At 37.9% G+C, this 17,917-nt stretch overlaps 1 protein-coding gene across 2 annotated transcripts in view; it reads left to right on the top strand.

Moving 5' to 3' along the window:
* The window catches only part of plod2 (procollagen-lysine, 2-oxoglutarate 5-dioxygenase 2), a 45,967-nt gene extending 28,279 nt beyond the window's left edge, over positions 1-17,688 (top strand). The window contains exons 9-20 of one of the 2 annotated variants that reach the window (XM_056249913.1): positions 2,456-2,581; positions 2,677-2,798; positions 5,227-5,331; positions 6,168-6,293; positions 7,272-7,413; positions 9,853-9,915; positions 11,078-11,191; positions 11,447-11,512; positions 13,705-13,809; positions 14,920-15,066; positions 17,101-17,226; positions 17,325-17,688. In XM_056249913.1, coding sequence (XP_056105888.1) covers positions 2,456-2,581; positions 2,677-2,798; positions 5,227-5,331; positions 6,168-6,293; positions 7,272-7,413; positions 9,853-9,915; positions 11,078-11,191; positions 11,447-11,512; positions 13,705-13,809; positions 14,920-15,066; positions 17,101-17,226; positions 17,325-17,480 — 1,398 coding nt within the window. In that variant the 3' untranslated portion in view covers positions 17,481-17,688. The remainder of the gene's footprint in view (positions 1-2,455; positions 2,582-2,676; positions 2,799-5,226; positions 5,332-6,167; positions 6,294-7,271; positions 7,414-9,852; positions 9,916-11,077; positions 11,192-11,446; positions 11,513-13,704; positions 13,810-14,919; positions 15,067-17,100; positions 17,227-17,324) is intronic. The other variant, XM_056249914.1, reaches the window with a different exon arrangement.
* The last annotated feature ends 229 nt before the right edge of the window (positions 17,689-17,917 follow it).

Below are 17,917 nucleotides of genomic sequence, written 5' to 3'. Positions count from 1 at the left end.
TTCTGCAGAGTCAATAGCTACAGACCTCCAAACATGTGGCCTTCAGATTAGCTCAAGAACAGTGCGTATAGAGCTTCATGGAATGGGTTTTCATGGCCGAGCAGCTGCATCCAAGCCTTACATCACTAAGTGCAATGCAAAGCGTCGGATGCAGTGGTGTAAAGCACGCCGCCACTGTACTCTAGAGCAGTGGAGATGTCTTCTCTGGTTTCTCTGTCTGGCAATCCAATGGACAAATCTTTGTTTGGCGGTTAATAGGAGAACGGTACTTGCCTGACTGCATTGTGTAAAGTGTAAAGTTTGGTGGAGGGGGGGTTATGGTGTGGGGTTGTTTTTCTCTCTCTTAATGCTTCAGCATACCAAGACATTTTGGACAATTTCATGCTCCCAACCTTGTGGGAAGAGTTTGGGGATGGCCCCGTCCTGTACCAACATGCCTGTGCACCAGTGCACAAAGCAAGGTTCATAAAGACATGGATGAGTTTGGTGTGGAGGAACTTGACTGGCCTGCACAGAGTCCTGACCTCAACCCGACAGAACACCTTTGGGATGAATTAGAACTGAGACTGCGAGCCAGGCCTTCTCGTCCAACATCAGTGCCTGATCTCACAAATGTGCTTCTAGAAGAATGGTGAAAATCTCCCATAAACACACTCCTAAACCTTGTGGAAAGCCTTCCCAGAAGAGTTGTAACTGCAAAGGGTGGGCAAACTCCATATGAACCTACGAATTAAGAATGGGATGTCATTAAAGTTCATGTGCATATAAAGGCAGACGTCCCAAAACTTTTGGCAATATAGTATATGTCTTGGACCGTCCGTGAAATTTTTTTAGAGTGTTTTATCATCCTCCAGGCAGAGATTATATATCCAATCACTTAGAAAATGAACACACTTTTCCTTATTTTACCTAATCAATCTGTATATGAGATATGTAATCAATGCTGTATTGTGAGTTTAGTCACGACTGATGGCATTGTTTGGCTCAACGCGAAATGGAGTAAATTGAACAGCATCAAGGCATGGATCAACTATATTTTTTCTTAGTCTGTTAAGGGGAAAAGTATGTAAAGATATAAGATATACTTGGGCCGTACCTTGCATTAAAGCACGGATGGCAAGAAAATTTTTCATTTCAGTAATTGACAGATGACTGGTCAAGTGAAACAAAAAGCCTAGTTTTAACCCATCAGATACATTTGATTTATTGCTAAAAAGCACTGGAAAGGCTGATGAGATGAGGCCCAGCCCAAAGTCTGTTGTTTGTCGAGGAAGTGGCCAGGTCGTACCACTCTCATCTGCTCAGTGCTTTTGGGCTGGTTGTTGAATAAGGGACGAGAGTTCAAATTCTCACACTGCTTATGCAGAGGTTGAAAGGGCCTTTTAAAGGAAACTGTCCTGGTCTAGACTCCACAGAATCCCATGTGTCTCCTGTTTAGTCCCTGCTCTACTGTCGGTAACAATTTAAAGACCTTTGGCTCGATTCTAGGACACTCCCTTCAGGAACCCATGACCAAGGTCGGAACTGGGAAATTACATGGTGCCACTCAGCACCCGTTTCATCTAGTGAGCTGTGTAGACTGGTCAAGAACCACAAAAGTAGTGGTGACCGATCCATGTAACCTTAAGCTCAATGTCATGGGAAAGAAGCTTCTACTTTCTCTAAGACCTCCAGCAGCGCTTCTTACTATGTGAGAAATAGGGCTGGATGGTATGATGGTACTGTATATTATTTTGCTATACCATAATAAGTGTGTAGGACCGGACAGCTTTTCATTATTTGCATGTGAGAGAGGAACATAAAGAAATGTGAAAATAGAGCGAAAACAACCCAGGATAAGGGAAATCTTATTTAGGGGCGTTATAGAATTCAACTGATACGGTCACAGTTTTGGTATAGGCTATTAGCTATTTTACTACTGTTTGATTGTAGTTTATCCTTTCAGAAGTAATAGTTGTTTTACTCTTTTGAGTCTTTTGGTTTTTCATTTAAGTGTTAGCCTACATAATGTGATACTATTTTGGCACTGATAGTAGACTGTTTTTTATGAATAACCTAATCTTTTTTTTGCATCTATGAAATAAAGAGACAAAATAATCAAATTATAATAAGTATCTTTTGTTTTTCAAATATCTAATTATTTATTAAAAAAATAAGCATTACCACGTGGTAATTAAGTATGCCTCTGTGTGTTAGCCCTGTGATGAATTGGCTATCCATCCTTCGGCCCAAGGAGAATGGTCGGAGGAACATGGTTATTAAAAAAATAAACAATATTTAGTTGAATTTTCCAGCAAAATATGTATGTTGCAATACACAATCACTGTGCAATAAAATGACTCCTGCTGTGATCTTTTTTGGTTATACCACCCACCCTTAGTGAAAACATTGTGAATAACTCAACTGCATGAACAAGTATTAATGTTTGACCAGACTTTTCTCTTTATCTAAATAGGAATTTCCACAAGTGACTGTTGGTGTATACATCGAGCAGCCAACTCCATTCCTGCCAGAGTTCCTCGAACGGATCCTAAATCTAGATTATCCCAAGGATAAACTGAATGTCTTTGTTCATAACAATGTGAGTGTCTGGCTGACAAAGCAATGAGAGGCATTTGACCTTTTGGATTTTAGAGTCTGTCTTTGACCGTTCTTGTTCCATCTCTTGTTCTTCAGGAGGTTTACCATGAGAAGCACATACAGAAGTTTTGGGAAGAGAACAAGGATGTATTCCACAGTTTTAAGGTTGTTGGCCCCGAGGAGAGCTTAACTCAAGGAGAAGCAAGGAACATGGGAATGTAAGCGTCCCTTTAATTTAAGAGTGACTCTTGAAAATATGCAAATAACTAAGTAAATTACAATGCAAATCTGAGCAATTTAAGATCTAACTCCTGATCAAAGATAAATACAAACATTTGCCACATGTCAGCACACTTTCAACTCTTTACAAAAAAAAAAAAAAAAAACACAGGAACAACTTCCGACTCGCCACAAAGCAGTCAATCTACCACTCCTATAGCAATGTACCAACAAAACACAGAAGACACTCCTGTGAACCCTTCTATTTGCTCTCAGTTTAGCACTGCTGTCTCCAAGATTCCCAGCTCGGCTCTAGAACCCTTTAAATCTGCTTTTACATGATCGCTTTCATATAGTGACCCCAAAAGAAATTAACACACTTAATAAAAGTATAAATGTCATCATATTTTCTCAATCGACTTCCCTGAGCCTTTAACCAGCTGGTTCCAATGTAATTATTGCTGCTTGTTTAAGTGTCACTACTACTAATGTTCATATTCAGGAAACCCCGAAACTCAGATATTAATTTTCAGTTTTAGATTTGCACAAACAATCCCAAAAACTAACATCCATTTTAGTGAATGTATGAAGTCATATACCCTCAAATATGTTTTGGACTACTCAATGGGATGTGTAAATACATATGTTGATTATCTTAGCTGGTCCTGATGCTATTTTCACTGCATGTCTGTGTTTGGCATTAGTAGCTGCTGCCATGGTGATATCCCTCACGTTGTTTGTCTTAATTAGTAGGTTCGAAAAATGCTGGTTTGCATAAGACGTCAGAGCAGACATTAAAAAATGTTTGTTTTCAGACACCTACTATTGTGCTTCAGAGCAGAACATAGAGGAATATTCATAATAAATATTCACATTTGAACAGAATGATACTCAAATGAACTGGATTGGATGGATTGTCATTTGCTTAATGTAATTATCAACTTTGTCTCAGATATTATTCTAAAATACCTTGTATTGTGGGACAAAAGGGATCATACAATTTGGTTTTGGATAAATATGTTGAGATTTTGCATTTATATTCAGATCTCTGACTTGAGCAGTTGAGCAGTTTTTTCAAAATTCGAAAAAAAAAGAAAAAAACTAAAAGCCACAAGACTTCAGCAAAATGTTCAATTTGCTATCAATTCAATCTTTCTCACTGAAATATCAAGTAAACATGTGACAGGACTAATGGATGTTGTGAAGCGGACCCGTGTGATTACAAATAAACCAGAGCTGATGTGAATGTGCCTTGTTATTGTATGAAATATCTAAAACTACTGATTGATTTTGCACTCCTGACAGAAATTATGAAATTTGTCACTATAACCTAGCCTGGTTAAAACCAGACCATTCTCAGTTGTAACTGAGTTATGGTCTGGCAAAGCGTCATAGACAAATCATTTCCAGAGGGGCGTCACCAACGGACGTCGCGGATAGACCTAAACCCAATCAGAGCGATGAAGGAGATGACGTATGCAGAGCGGCGGAGAAACATCTCCGAGTGTTGTTCTTTGCTCGGTTTTTAACAAAAAGGAAACGTTCAAATTGCTTAAAACAGATGCGATAGCTGAATCGAACGAGTGATGTTCGACGGCGGCATCCATCTTTGTAATGTAGGCTACAAAATCTGCTTCAAAATCCCAGCGCTGTCGTCATCGTGTAAAGCCCGCCCCAACGTTTCTGATTGGTGCCTCGATTTCGGCGGATTAGAAATGGGCTTGAATGAGCTCTTTGCCAGACTAACTTTCAGAGCAAATCTAAATTTGCCGGAAGTTGTCTGGGTTTTCCCAGGCTAACTATAACCATTTTTTAATCACAAATAGTGGTCAAATATTGAAACTACAGTCCAAAATCTTTCTAATGATACACAGTTTCAAGATGAACTCTTTCCCCGCCATTGACGGAATTTTCCGGCTCTCCGTGTTCCACTGTTATTCGGTAGACGCGCTTGCGGCGCTTTACACATCTTCTTAAAGAGTACAGAATCTCCGAATCAAAACACAGGCGAAAAAAATTGCAGAAACAAGCGATGAAGGCATTGCTTATGCATATTGTAGTCTTTGGGGGTGGGGGTGGGGGGATGACAGGTTTCTCAGCTTTGTGTTCAAAATGTTGCTTTTTTATGAAACCTACCCACATTCAAGTGTTGATAAAAAATTAAAAAAGATTGTCTTTTGTTTAAAAGCAGATGCTCTGTTCTTTCTTTTGAAATATTGCATGTTCAGATATTCATACAAAAAAATATTCTGAGGGCCATGGAATTTAGGTAAAAATTATCAAATGCGCTGGCGGTGGCTGGCAACTTGCTGCCGGGGAAAGAGTTGAATAAGAATGGTGATCTTTGCATGTAAAGAGGTTGAGGGAATCAACATTGCACAGAACGTTTCCAATATTAATAAGGACACCCTCATTGCTTTCTTACAGGGATTTGTGCAGAAAGGATCTTTCTTGTGATTATTACTTCAGCATTGATGCAGATGTGATGCTCACCAACCGACAAACCCTGAAACTCCTCATTGAGCAAAACAGGTACATTCACTTTGATGCTAAGCATTTCAATACTCTGGAATCTTCCACAGTAACCGTTTTGTCTGAGGGAAAGGACTTGAATCCCTCAAGTGCTAAAACCACAGGAACATTACAGCCGACTGAATGCAAATCCCTTACGGTTTAAAAATAAGCATGGGTGGCTTCCTGTTTTCCCATGGCGCATAGAAACAGTCTGCTCTATATCGCATGAACTCTTAAAATGGCACTTGACTCCTACTAAAAAACAAGCCCGAACTCAGTCACATTTAACGTGACAACCTAAGCACTCTTTCGCATGACTATAGAGGAAGGCCGTTTTGGATATTTTGAGAGGTCTTGGGAACTCTCTCTGCTGGCCTCTGGCTTGTGGAGTGAAATCGTAACTTGCTTTCACATCGTTGACCAACACTATAATTTCCACTAATGTGTTTTGAATGACATGTTTACCTCAGTAAAGTGATATTCTGTATGCTTGTAGAGTTTAAGGTCACACTAGATGTGAAGGCTTGACTGTGTTACTTCAGGGTCACTCTCATGATTATAGAAACCATACCATGTAAAACTGCTCTTGTGTTCCTGAATAAAAGGATGCACTCTTCTCAACCTCACACAAGAAAATGTTCTCACTTGAATCATCTTAACCACTTACTTGTGCTATGTTAAAGCAATATGCTATAGTGTCATCTTGCAAAAATTCAGTACATCAAATCTACACCTGTTTTGTGGTCATCTTTCAGCATCAGATTTTCTTGTACGCCTTCTTAGTAGACCTACAGGATGTTGTACATTTATGAGCTGATGCTGATTTTTGTGTCATTTATCTTTCTCCACCTCAGAAAAATAATTGGACCTCTTGTCACCCGTCACGGAAAACTGTGGTCCAACTTTTGGGGAGCCCTGAGCCTAGATGGTTATTATGCAAGATCTGAGGACTACATTGACATCGTGCAAGGAAAGCGTGTGTGAGTGCCTTGAGAGAATGCGATTCAGAAATGATTGAGATCTAAAATGTCATTGTAGGCTATATAATCTTATTAGACAATTAAGAAAATCCATAATTATCCTTCTCCCAATCAAAAAGAGGACTCTATTAAAACTCAGATTGCTTTTTAGCATGTACATTTCTCACCAGACCACTTCTTTAACAAAGTCAATCTATTTTAATCTATCTATTAAAAATATGACTATTTAATACCAAACATGGTTTCTATTCTCATTGGCCAATAAAATTTTTACTTTTGCACACACACACACACTTATTTCAGTATCTTTGTGGGGACTCCATAGACATAATCATTTTTATACTGTAGAAACTGTATATTCTATACCTTAAACCTAACCGTCACAGAAAACGTTCTGCATTTTTACATTTTCATTAAAAACATCACAGTATGATTTATAAGCTGTTTTTGCTCATTGGGTCCAAAACATTTCCCCACAAAGACAAGAATTTCGGGTCCCCACAAAGATCGCAATACCCAAAATCCTTGTCTTTGTGGGGACATTTTGTGACATGTAGGGTTTCCCAGAACCACACACATGCACGCACACACACACACACACACACACATAAGCATATAACCCGTCAAAAGTTTGGAATAATTGCAATTTTTAACATTTTTAAAAATTACAAATTTAACAAGGCAGCATTTATTTGATACAAAATACAGTACATTCTGTAATATTATGACACATTATTACAAATTTAAATTATTTATTTTAATACATTTTAAAATGTAATTTATTTCTGTGATGCAAAGCTGAATTTTCAGCATCACTCCAGTCTTCAGTGTCACATGCCTCTTCAAAAAACATTGTAATATGATGATTTTGTGCTCAAGAATTTTTTTTTACTGTTGTCAATGCTAAAAACAGTTGTGCTGCTTAATATTTTTGAGGAATATATAAATCAAATCTTTTGTCTTTTCTTGTGTAAATAGTGGTTTGTGGAACATCCCCTTCATGGCCCACATCTACCTCATTAAGGGCCAGACTCTGAGGAATGAATTCAAAGGGAGGAATGTCTTTGTGTTGGAGAGACTGGACCCTGACATGGCCATGTGCAGGAATGCCAGAGACTTGGTATGACCGCTGGAACACAAAACTGTGCAATTGTAATACAAATTGAATCTAGATCAGCAACAATTATATTATTTATCTAATGATAGTCTGTGGTTTCAAGTATTTAGGTATGCAATGTCAATTTAATATAATTTGTATCTGTGCAATTAATATAAAAAATTCATGCTAACTAAAATGTTTACTAATATATTTAATATTGTATTTAATATTGCTCTCATTTAAAATGTTCAAACATGCATTTTAGTCTCGGACTAGCTTAAACCTGGTCTGTGAAACTGGGGGTTAATTTTTAAGTTAAGCTCTATCAACAGAATAAATGACATGCTGTTTTTTGATAAAACACACATTTCAAGTAATGCACCTACAATGGAAAACTGTTAAAATACATACCATTTCGAAAGTAGTCACAACATTTTTTTTGTGTTATCATGAGTGGTATAATTGATAACTAACTTTTCTGTGCAAAATGATGGCCAATATTTCAAGTTTTATCTTAAACATTTAGAGTCTGTTATCACGGAAACATGATACACACATAAATTATGTTTACATTACACTGTTTACTTCTTACAAATACTGTTTACTTCTTACATTTAAACTCCACCCACATAAATTATGTTAGTAACATATACAGTGCTGGTCAGAATTATTTGCCCCTTGGTAAATATGATCAAAGATGGCTGTAAAAATGTAATCTGCATTGTTAATTTTTTTGATATTTTATAAAAAAAAAAGAAGCAAAAATCTAAGCTTTCATTGAAGTAAAAGAATTGAAAGCGGGGGGAAAATCACATCTCCAAAACACGTTAGGAACAATTATTTGCCCCCTTTTATTAAATACTTTTTGCAACCTCCTTTTTGCAAGAAGTTGGCGCTTCTTCTCTTTAGTTCAGCCCACTCATCTTCTATAGGGTTCAGGTCAGGGAACTGGGACGGCCATTGCAGATGCTTGGTTTTGTGCTCAGTGACACATTTTCAAATGATGTTTGTTTTTAGATCACTGTCCTGTTGGAAGATCCAAACATGGCCCATTATAAGATTTCTTGCACAGGCTGTCAGGTTTAGATTTTTTATCTGTTGGTATTTGATCGAATCCATGATGCCATGTATCTGATCAAGATGCCCAGGACCTCTGGCAGAAAATTAGGCCCACAGCATTAAAGTGTTTCATTTTACACATGGGGTACTTTTTTATCCCTGTATGAACCAACCCCATATTAAGTGTTTGCTGCCAAAAAGCAAATTTTTTGTTTTATCTGTCCAGAAATCTTATAATGGGCCATGTTTGGATCTTCCAATAGGACAGTGATCCAAAAACAAACATCAAAATCAAAACATAAATGGGTCACTGAGCACAAAACCAAGCATCTGCAATGGCCATCCCAGTCCCAGACCTGAACCCTATAGAAGATGAGTGGGCTGAACTGAAGAGAAGAAGCGCCAACATGGATATGGAGATATTCTGTATGGAGGAATGGTCTCTGATCTCTTGTCAGGTGTTCTCCAAACTATTCAGGCATTATAGGAGAAGACTCAGAGCTGTTATCTTGGAAAAAGGAGGTTGCAAAAAGTATTTTAAAAAAGGGGGCAAATAATTGTTTCCAATGTGTTTTGGAGAAAAATATTTATTTCATAATGTGATTTTCCCCCCACTTTCAATTCTTTTACTTCAATAAAAAGTTTGATTTTTGATTTTTTTTTTAGATAAAATATCAAAAGGATAAACAATGCAGATTTATTTTTTACAGCCATCTTTGATCATATTTACCAAGGGGCAAATAATTCTGACCAGCACTGTAACTAGTTAATCCAGTGCTAAATGGTAACTGACAGCATGTTACAGATTCTGTCGATAGAATTTAAGTTGGACTAAGGGGGAATGTAGGAAGGTGGATGATAAAGCTTAACCTCTTCAACAGCCATTGTTCTGTATTAGTTTGCACATGAAATTTTAGCCTGATTTCTCATTGCTTTTAAACATCTGCTGCACTTCTGTGACCAAGATGTAACTGGCAAGTATTCAAAGTATATCAGTGTGCTGTTGTGAAGGCATGACCTCTCTGTCCTTTTATGGTAGCATCTGTGATGCATTCAAAGTGTTCATTATCCTTTTCCTCTCTCCCTTTTCCACAAGTAACATGACATTGAACCAATGGGAATGTCTGGCTGTGTGTGTTTGCCTCTCCTTAAACATCCTACACCACTAATAACTAACTCTGCTGTTTTTCTAACTAAAATACTTCCTGTTTACTGCTTAGGACACCTTAAGGCAGTGCACAGCTCTTTTCTAAACAGAAAATCAGCCAACTAAAACACAGGCACCTCAACTGTCCAAAAAGGGCATTCTTCCCTAATATGCAAATTACTTCATCTCTCTCTGTTACTCACATGGTTTATGTCTCATTATATAATTTACATGGTGCTTTTCCTTCGTTTTAGACAGTACACAGAGAAAGAGAATCTCCTTCTCCGGAAAGATTCCATATGCTCAGACCCCCAAAGGTTCCTCTTGTTTTGATTATTCTATTTTATATAATTTAAGATTCAAATGTTTTAAAGCAAGGCGTCACTTTTCCAAGTGTTAAGAAAGTTATATTCCAGCCATACTAAATGAAGTAACAAATGCATATTTTTGGAAGTAAATGCCACTAACATTTAGTATTTGCTTGCTTGAGGTAATCTCAAGATCACAAGCATTGTTGTCAGATTACAAAGGAAAGTGTAAACCAGATTTGAGATAAATTACTATGCATGTGGAAAAACCATAAACCCCCATTTTATGCTCAGTGTGGTTGTTTCATGGTTTTTTTCTATTCCAAACATTTATCTGCATGTCCTAGTAGGCATTCAAACATTTGATTTAAACATAACGCCATTTTAGAATACATCTTGCACTGACAGCTAACCAGCGGAACCCTTTGGGAAATTGACGCCATTGTTTTGATAAACTACCTCTGCTTTTTGATGGGGTCAACCTGGACAAAGCACCAGATTATATATATATACATATACACAGAACCATACAATTAAACACCCCTTATGAGTTAAGTGGTGGAAAAGCCAATGAAGGATCTAATAAATATCCTCCATTATAGTTTTCCCTGCAGTGACCTCTATATCCAAGAGCAACCCTCTCCCAAGCACACCAATACCAATAACATGAAACTTACCCTCATAAGCTCCAAGACTTATCTCAGCCTAGGTACTTATGTAGCACTTGCTACTTTTGTATTTTTGCATTGGATTCAACAATTATGCTAATATTTTTGAGATTGGTGCAAAATGATATGGAAAAACCTAGACTGAGAGTAAGCTTGGATCTCCCCACATTTAGTTGCAAGAAACCTTGTCCCTGCTTGTAGTATAATAAACAGGAATGTTGATTCCTGGAGTTGCACTTTTCCCTGTGTTCCCGTTCCATTCCCTCTCAAAGCCGTTCCCAACATCTGTCCTCCATTGTTATTGATCACACATTTTTTATAACAGATTTTGATGCTTTTTTGTGATTTATTTTATCATTGACTTTAAATTATTAGGGTTTTGTTTATTGCTTATTTTACATGTACAGCACATGAGGGTTTTTTTTCTGAATTGTGAATGTTCGACTTTTTCCATTATAAATATAAATTGTAGTATCTAACTACATTTTCTTTGTCCGCTACAGGGAGTTTTCATGTATATTACAAATCGTCATGAGTTTGGAAGGCTTATTTCGACTGCCAACTATAACACATCCCATTATAACAATGACCTTTGGCAAATATTTGAAAACCCTCTGGTAAGTGACTACACAATTTGTGATCGAATGTTTTCTGTATACAAAGTGTCTTTTACAAAAACCCAGAAGTTCTCATTTAGTGGTTAATTTGTCATCAGTAATGAAGTGGAGTGTTGACAGGTTAAACATAAGTCTGTGTTGACCTCCATTTCTGTTTTAGTCTGTCTGCCGAATGAATGCTGCTGAGAAGCTTATCAATGTTTACAATGCAGGTCAGTGAATGGACCAAGTACTAATTCTCTTTCTTTTACACAGGACTGGAGAGAGAAATACATCCATCCCAACTACACTAGAATTTTTACTGACAACATCTTGGAGCAGGTATTTATTAATTTAGTAGATGCTGTTTGGGTAGAGTGGGAAAGATCATTCCACCATGGATGTACAGTGAAACTTAATATTCCGGAAAGAGACTTTATTCACTCTCTTATCGACCAGACTTATCGGAAAGATTTGCAAAAGTGGATGTAATAAGGAGGCCACAAATGCAGAACCAGTGGTTGTTCTATTGGCAAGCATCAGTACCTTGAACTTTGAGGGCAGCAACTGGCAATCAGTGAAGCAAGGCAAGTAGTGGTATAGCACAGACTCTTTTGAAGACCAAATGAACCACATCTGCAGTTTAAGTGTCCATGCAAGAAGGCAGCTAGCTGAGCATTGCAATTTTCCAGTCTAGAGGTGCACATTGTTTAGATTAGAACTAGATAGGACCTGATCTTCTTGATGAAGTACAGTGTGTAACAGACGTTGGCTAGTGAGAGCTATGCATGTAAACCTCACTCCTCTAATCTCAAGAGGCGTTCTAGTGACTGACACTAGAGACTGCGGTCTTTAGCCTCATTGTTAGAGTGCCCGCCTTCCATGTGGATGGGGCCGGGTTGGACTCCCAATTAGAGCGGGCGGTTCGAACTAGAGGGGCTACAGTGGTGCCGTGACCCGTTTGGGAGTGAGGTTTAGGGGGGTGAGTGTAACAGACGTAGGGCAGTAAGAGCTGTGCGTGTAAACCTCAATCCCCTAATCTCTAGAGGCGCTCTAGCGAATGGCACTGGAGACTGCGGTCTTTAGCCTCCTTGTTAGAGCGCCCGCCTATCATGCGGACGGGCCCGGGTTCGAGTCCCGCTTAGAGCGGGCGGTTCGTACTGGAGGGGCTACAAGTGTAAATCTGCATGTCTGGACAGCCTTTGCAATGGTGCGTGAAGCTAAACTAGTCATCAAACACTACCTCCAAATTCTTCTCTGACCTGGATGTTGTTTTCTATGATGGGCCTAGCTGAACTATGATGCTGAAGACAAGAGCCTTCGTGTTTGTTAGGTTGAGCCGAGATTTGGGCTGCCAAAGGCAAGAATGAGAATTAGAACTGTGTTTCTGGCATAGGAGTGTTAGGAAAATCCATGGTATTAATGATAAGTCTAAACAACGTTGTGTATATTGAGAAGACAAGGCAAAGCACCGAACCCAGAGTCACCACTGTGGTTACTTGATGGCAACTTCTCCAAATACAGAGGAGATAGGATTCAAATCAGCAGTTTCCAAGATTCCCAGTTATGAGAAAGTTTATGGCAGGATCTGGTGATTTACAGTGTCAAAACATCCAAGCTAGTTTGAGTCCCAGCCTTTCTGTGTGGAGTTTGCATATTTTTCCCATGTTGGTTTGGGTTTCCTCTGGATTGTGTAGGAAACCGGAGTACCCAAAGACATGGGCTCCAACATTCCCACAAGCCTATATTGCATTGGCTGGGCAAGTTAGGCCCTCGAGGTCCACTGACCTGCAGAGGTTATTTCCAGCCTGGATCAAACTGACCTGCCTGTAGCATTAGATATCCTGAAAACCTGGATTAGCTTTTCCAGGTGTTTGATTAGAGTTGGAGCTAAACCCACTATACTGTATAGGAAATGCAGTTCTGGAGAAAGAATGGATTTGGAGGCCTTAAAGGGATATTCCACCCAAAAATGAAAATTCTGTCATTATTTACACACCCTCATGTTGTTGCAAACCTGTTTGATTTTCTTTCTTCTGCTGAACACAAAGGAAGATATTTTGAAGAACAATCGGAACCAAACAGTTGTGGGGCACCATTGACTTCCATAGTATTTTTTTTTCTACTATGGAAGTCAATGGTGCCAAAGAACTGTTTGGTTCCAATCGTTCTTCAAAATATCTTCATTTGTGTTCAGCAGAAGAAAGAAACTCATACAGGTTTGCAACAACATGAGGGTGAGTAAATGATGACAGAATTTTCATTTTTGGGTGGAGTATCCCTTTAAAGCAGAAAAATTACCCTCTACACTTTTGTAGCAATTATTTTTTCTAATTGTAATGTTAGTCAAGCTTTGTGCATCAAAAATAATTGTTATTTAGATTTATAGAACAATTTTGATAATTTTCCACCTCTTTGATTTTTTATAAATGTGCTTGGTAGAGTGGGCTGGGAGCTACAGTATCACTACATACTTTAGTGCTTTTATTTAAAAAAAAAAAGATGATATTAAGCACCTGTTTATCTTTCTGCAGCCATGCCCAGATGTTTTCTGGTTCCCCGTGTTCTCGGAGAAAGCCTGCGATGAGCTGGTGGAGGAGATGGAAAAGTATGGGTCATGGTCTGGTGGAAGTCACGAGGTCAGATAAACCCGCCGGCCTTAAAACAGTCTGCACACTTTGTACAGGGATCACCCTTGAATGAAAATGACTTAAAAATGTGTAAATACAAAAGAAAGTAGATTATTATTCTTAGCAGAAGGAAATGTGAGAATATCTACTATTTAATCCTTATTTGGGGCATTTATCCCCAGTGTATATGAACTTTAAAATAGACTTTACACAGCAGGGCAATTGTGCGTTTTTTATCATTGAAGGTTTGCCCAGTCATTGGGTCTCATTCATGAAACATTCGTAAATATACGAGTAAATATGCGAGTGATTTGCGCGTAAAGAGACCTTCCCGAAAACTCTTCTCCTGATTCACAAATACTTCGTAAACGTCAGATGTGATAGTGAAATGTGTGTGTGTGTTAATGAATTCCAATCAGTCGTAAATGGGATGCGCGTGCACGTTCATTCTCAATTACCATAAATCCCGCCCATTAAATCCGACTGACAACTATGGGCATCATATTATGACATGAATGCGAATGAAAAAAAAAAATTCTCAGATGCAGAAATTGAAGTTTTATTATCAGAAGTTCATTCAAAACACCACATTTTATTTTCAAGCGTACATAGTGGCGTATCGGGTCCTAAAAAAAAGGAAGCTTGGCAGCATTACAGATGCAGTTAATGGAGTTTCATCTGTTAATCGAACATTCCCAGAAGTGAGAAGAAAATGGTTCGACATTAAGAGCAAAAAACGAATTAGTTCACTTCGGAAAAATAGTATTCAAACTGGAGAAGGACCACCATCGCAGATGCTATTACTGGCTCTCATAATAAGAAAAACCGTATGTAATTACTATATATAATATTTTTTTTAAATGCTGTGCAAATATGTACCCGATTAAGGTGAATTAAAATGCAGTCTTATTAATGAGCAAAACGTTCGGGTGTTAAGCGCACTATTTACGCGTGGCTGGGAGCAGGTGTAGATTTCTTGTGTACCAACTAACATTTGGAAAATCCGAACATTTTAATGAATCGGAAAATTTACGCCAGAACCACTTTACACACGATTTACACACAAATTTGTTCTGCTCGTGTTTCATGAATGAAACCCATTGTGTTTTCTCTTTGCAGGACAAGCGTATCACTGGAGGCTACGAGAGTGTCCCGACAGATGACATTCATATGAGACAGATCGATTTCGATAAGGAATGGCTGCACTTTATCAGAGAATTCATCTCCCCCATCACTCTCAAGGTTTTCTCTGGCTATTACACCAAGGTGAGCCAGTCTCTCTGGACCTGGACTGAGTCATAATCAGCTGTTAAAATCAGAATGTCTCTTCTACCTCTACTTCATCTTTTTGTAAGGCATTATGTCTTCCTATGTTTATTAGGTTGAAACCAGTGTCAAAAGTCTACTTTTCAATTAAGGGGCCAATTTATTTTATTTTTTTACTTTTTAAAGGTAATTTGTATGGTTACCCTATTAAATGTATCTGTGTCATTTTTTTTTTTATTAATTACTTCAACCAGAATATAGACCGTTTCCCCAAATCAACAAAAGTCATCGAAGGTGGAAAAAAAGGTGTATCTGACATGACATGTTTATTTACAAAGACAGTATGCAGTTGCTCAAAGGTGCCATACATGTATTTACGACAACTGCATGATGTCGCATAATGTAAATAGCCAAATAAAGTATGTAAAAAAGACAATTAAAAAACATCTGTGAAGATTCTAGAAAAAAACATGGTTATTTTTCACCCCCAAGTCAAAATAGTTTAAGATATAAGGCAGTTAAAACCATTAAGAACAAAAGATCATAAATGTTTTTTTGTGTGTTGTGACATTTTTATCACAGTTATTCACTGTCATTACAGTAATGCATGTTTTACTTATAAAGTTCTTTCTGTATTATTATCTGAAATTACAAATTTAAACCAAACACAGGTGGCATGCTCAAAACAAAACACTTTGCCAAAGACTTAAAGCCAGCTGTATCCTTACACCAGGATGGGGAAATTTGTTTTATTTGTTGAATTATTGCAAATTTGCATTTCAGTGTTTTTTCTTTTTGCAACGCACACAGTATTTATAAATTCCACACTAGATTTTCCAACATTTTAATTTAATTGCAAACTAATGGTTTTGAACTTATACCTGGTTCTTGCAGCATTTTTTACTTTGTGAGGTTAAATATGACCCAGACATTTACTTGACAGGCTTCTTGAAATTCATCCGTTAAGTCCAGATGATTTGACTCATGACTTCACATTCTAATGCAACAATTGAGCTGCTGCTTATTAGTTATAAATAGGGCATTTTCTATAATTTGAGCAATTTAAAGATTTTATTTTTGTCAGCCACATGGATCTTTTTTGTACATTACACATCGCATGATTTCCAAAGGCTTATTACAGCAGCCAGCTAAAACACAGCTAACTAGATGAGCTTTGTTAGGTCTTTGGTTGACGTGACTCATGGAATGAGTCAAGTCATCTTTTTCTCTCTGTAATTTTCAGCTTTCCCTCTCTCGCTGTTCTTTCGGGAAGGCACTGTGCACTATTGAGTGGACGAGTGTTATTAGGTCTCTGGTTGATTTGACTTATGGAATGTGAACTCCGGTTGGCACCATGAGTCTGAGTTCTTTGTAGGTAATCCTTTAAAGGGATAGATAACCCAAATAACGGAATTCGAATTTTAGAAGAATCTTCTTGAAGCTCTTTTCCATGGAACAACAGTTCAAAATGGCCAAGTCTGTTAAAAGTACGGTATGCAAGTAGTCCATATTATTCCAAGTCTTCCAAAGCCACATTGTCATTTGTGTCATCTGTTGTTGTATAGTAAAACTTGCGTGAACGTGAAGGCACTCTTTTTTTTTTCTTCACAAAAGAAAAAGCTGCACAAATTAAGGTGCCGTTTACACAAAACGGAAAACTTAATTTACGCGACAACAGCTTTTTGGGGGCCTGAAAACGCAAACTTTTGAAAACGATACTGTTATTATCTCTGTGTAAACTACAAAAACGCGCATTTGTATAAATGGTGATGTCATGCGCATATTACGTTTTCAGTCCGTAGTGTTTCTTTACAAAGGGACATCGCCAACTACTGGCCTGGCAGTAGAATACAGCGTTTTTAATTGTTTTTGCAGATCATGTGAACGGGGATTGCTTTGACAACAGTGTCGCCTGTACGAGAAAAACGCAAAGGAAAAAAAAAAAGTTTTTCGTACATTGTTGTCAAGCAAATCTGTCTGATACTTTAGAGAATTGGGTTTTGATTGTGTCTCCTATCTTTTTATGTCTTTCAGGGCTATGCAGTTATGAACTTTGTGGTGAAGTACACTCCAAACAGACAAGCCTATCTGAGGCCACATCACGATTCATCAACTTTCACCATTAATGTTGCTCTCAACAACAAGGGCTTAGATTTCCAGGCAAGCTTGTGATATACTGGCCTTACTTTTCCTAAAATAGATTTTAAATACTTCAATCACATGTAGTTAAACTTATGACGCATTTCCTTCTATTTCAGGGTGGAGGTTGCCGATTTCACAGATATAACTGTTCCATAGAGTCTCCTAGAAAAGGCTGGAGCTTCATGCATCCAGGTAGACTCACCCACCTTCACGAAGGACTACCTACGACCAACGGCACACGCTACATAGCAGTGTCCTTCATAGATCCTTAGACTCCCTGGCAGATCTAGCAGTTCTACACTAGACATTTACTGGCCTTGATATGTTTGTGTGGTGTCAGCTGTTTGTTTTTACTGATTTATTCTTGGTTTATGTGTTGTGTGACTGTTTGTGTTTGCTGTCTTTTGAAACATTTACTACTGTCGAAAGAGAAAATGCTGTTCATCAGAAGTTTAATAAAGTGGGTGCACACATACTCACTCCGGCAGACTTCATACATATAAACCTCGGTCAGAACTCAAAATTACATTCAGATATTTTATCATATTTTTTCTACTATAACTTTGACAAAGAAATCAGGTGAGCTCAGTAACTCTTCATTTAAACAGTTTTAGTTCGGGGTGTTTAGCATTGGCACACGTTCATAATAGCTGTCTTCAAGTCCTCCTGGAAAGTTAGCATATTAGTTTGGAAATTGTAATTTTAATAA

Source organism: Rhinichthys klamathensis, unplaced genomic scaffold (genome assembly GCF_029890125.1).
Source record: "Rhinichthys klamathensis goyatoka isolate OS25496 unplaced genomic scaffold, OSU_Roscu_1.1 h1tg000064l_1, whole genome shotgun sequence".
In the NCBI taxonomy this organism is placed as follows: domain Eukaryota; kingdom Metazoa; phylum Chordata; class Actinopteri; order Cypriniformes; family Leuciscidae; genus Rhinichthys; species Rhinichthys klamathensis.
This window is presented reverse-complemented; position numbering and strand designations above follow the sequence as displayed.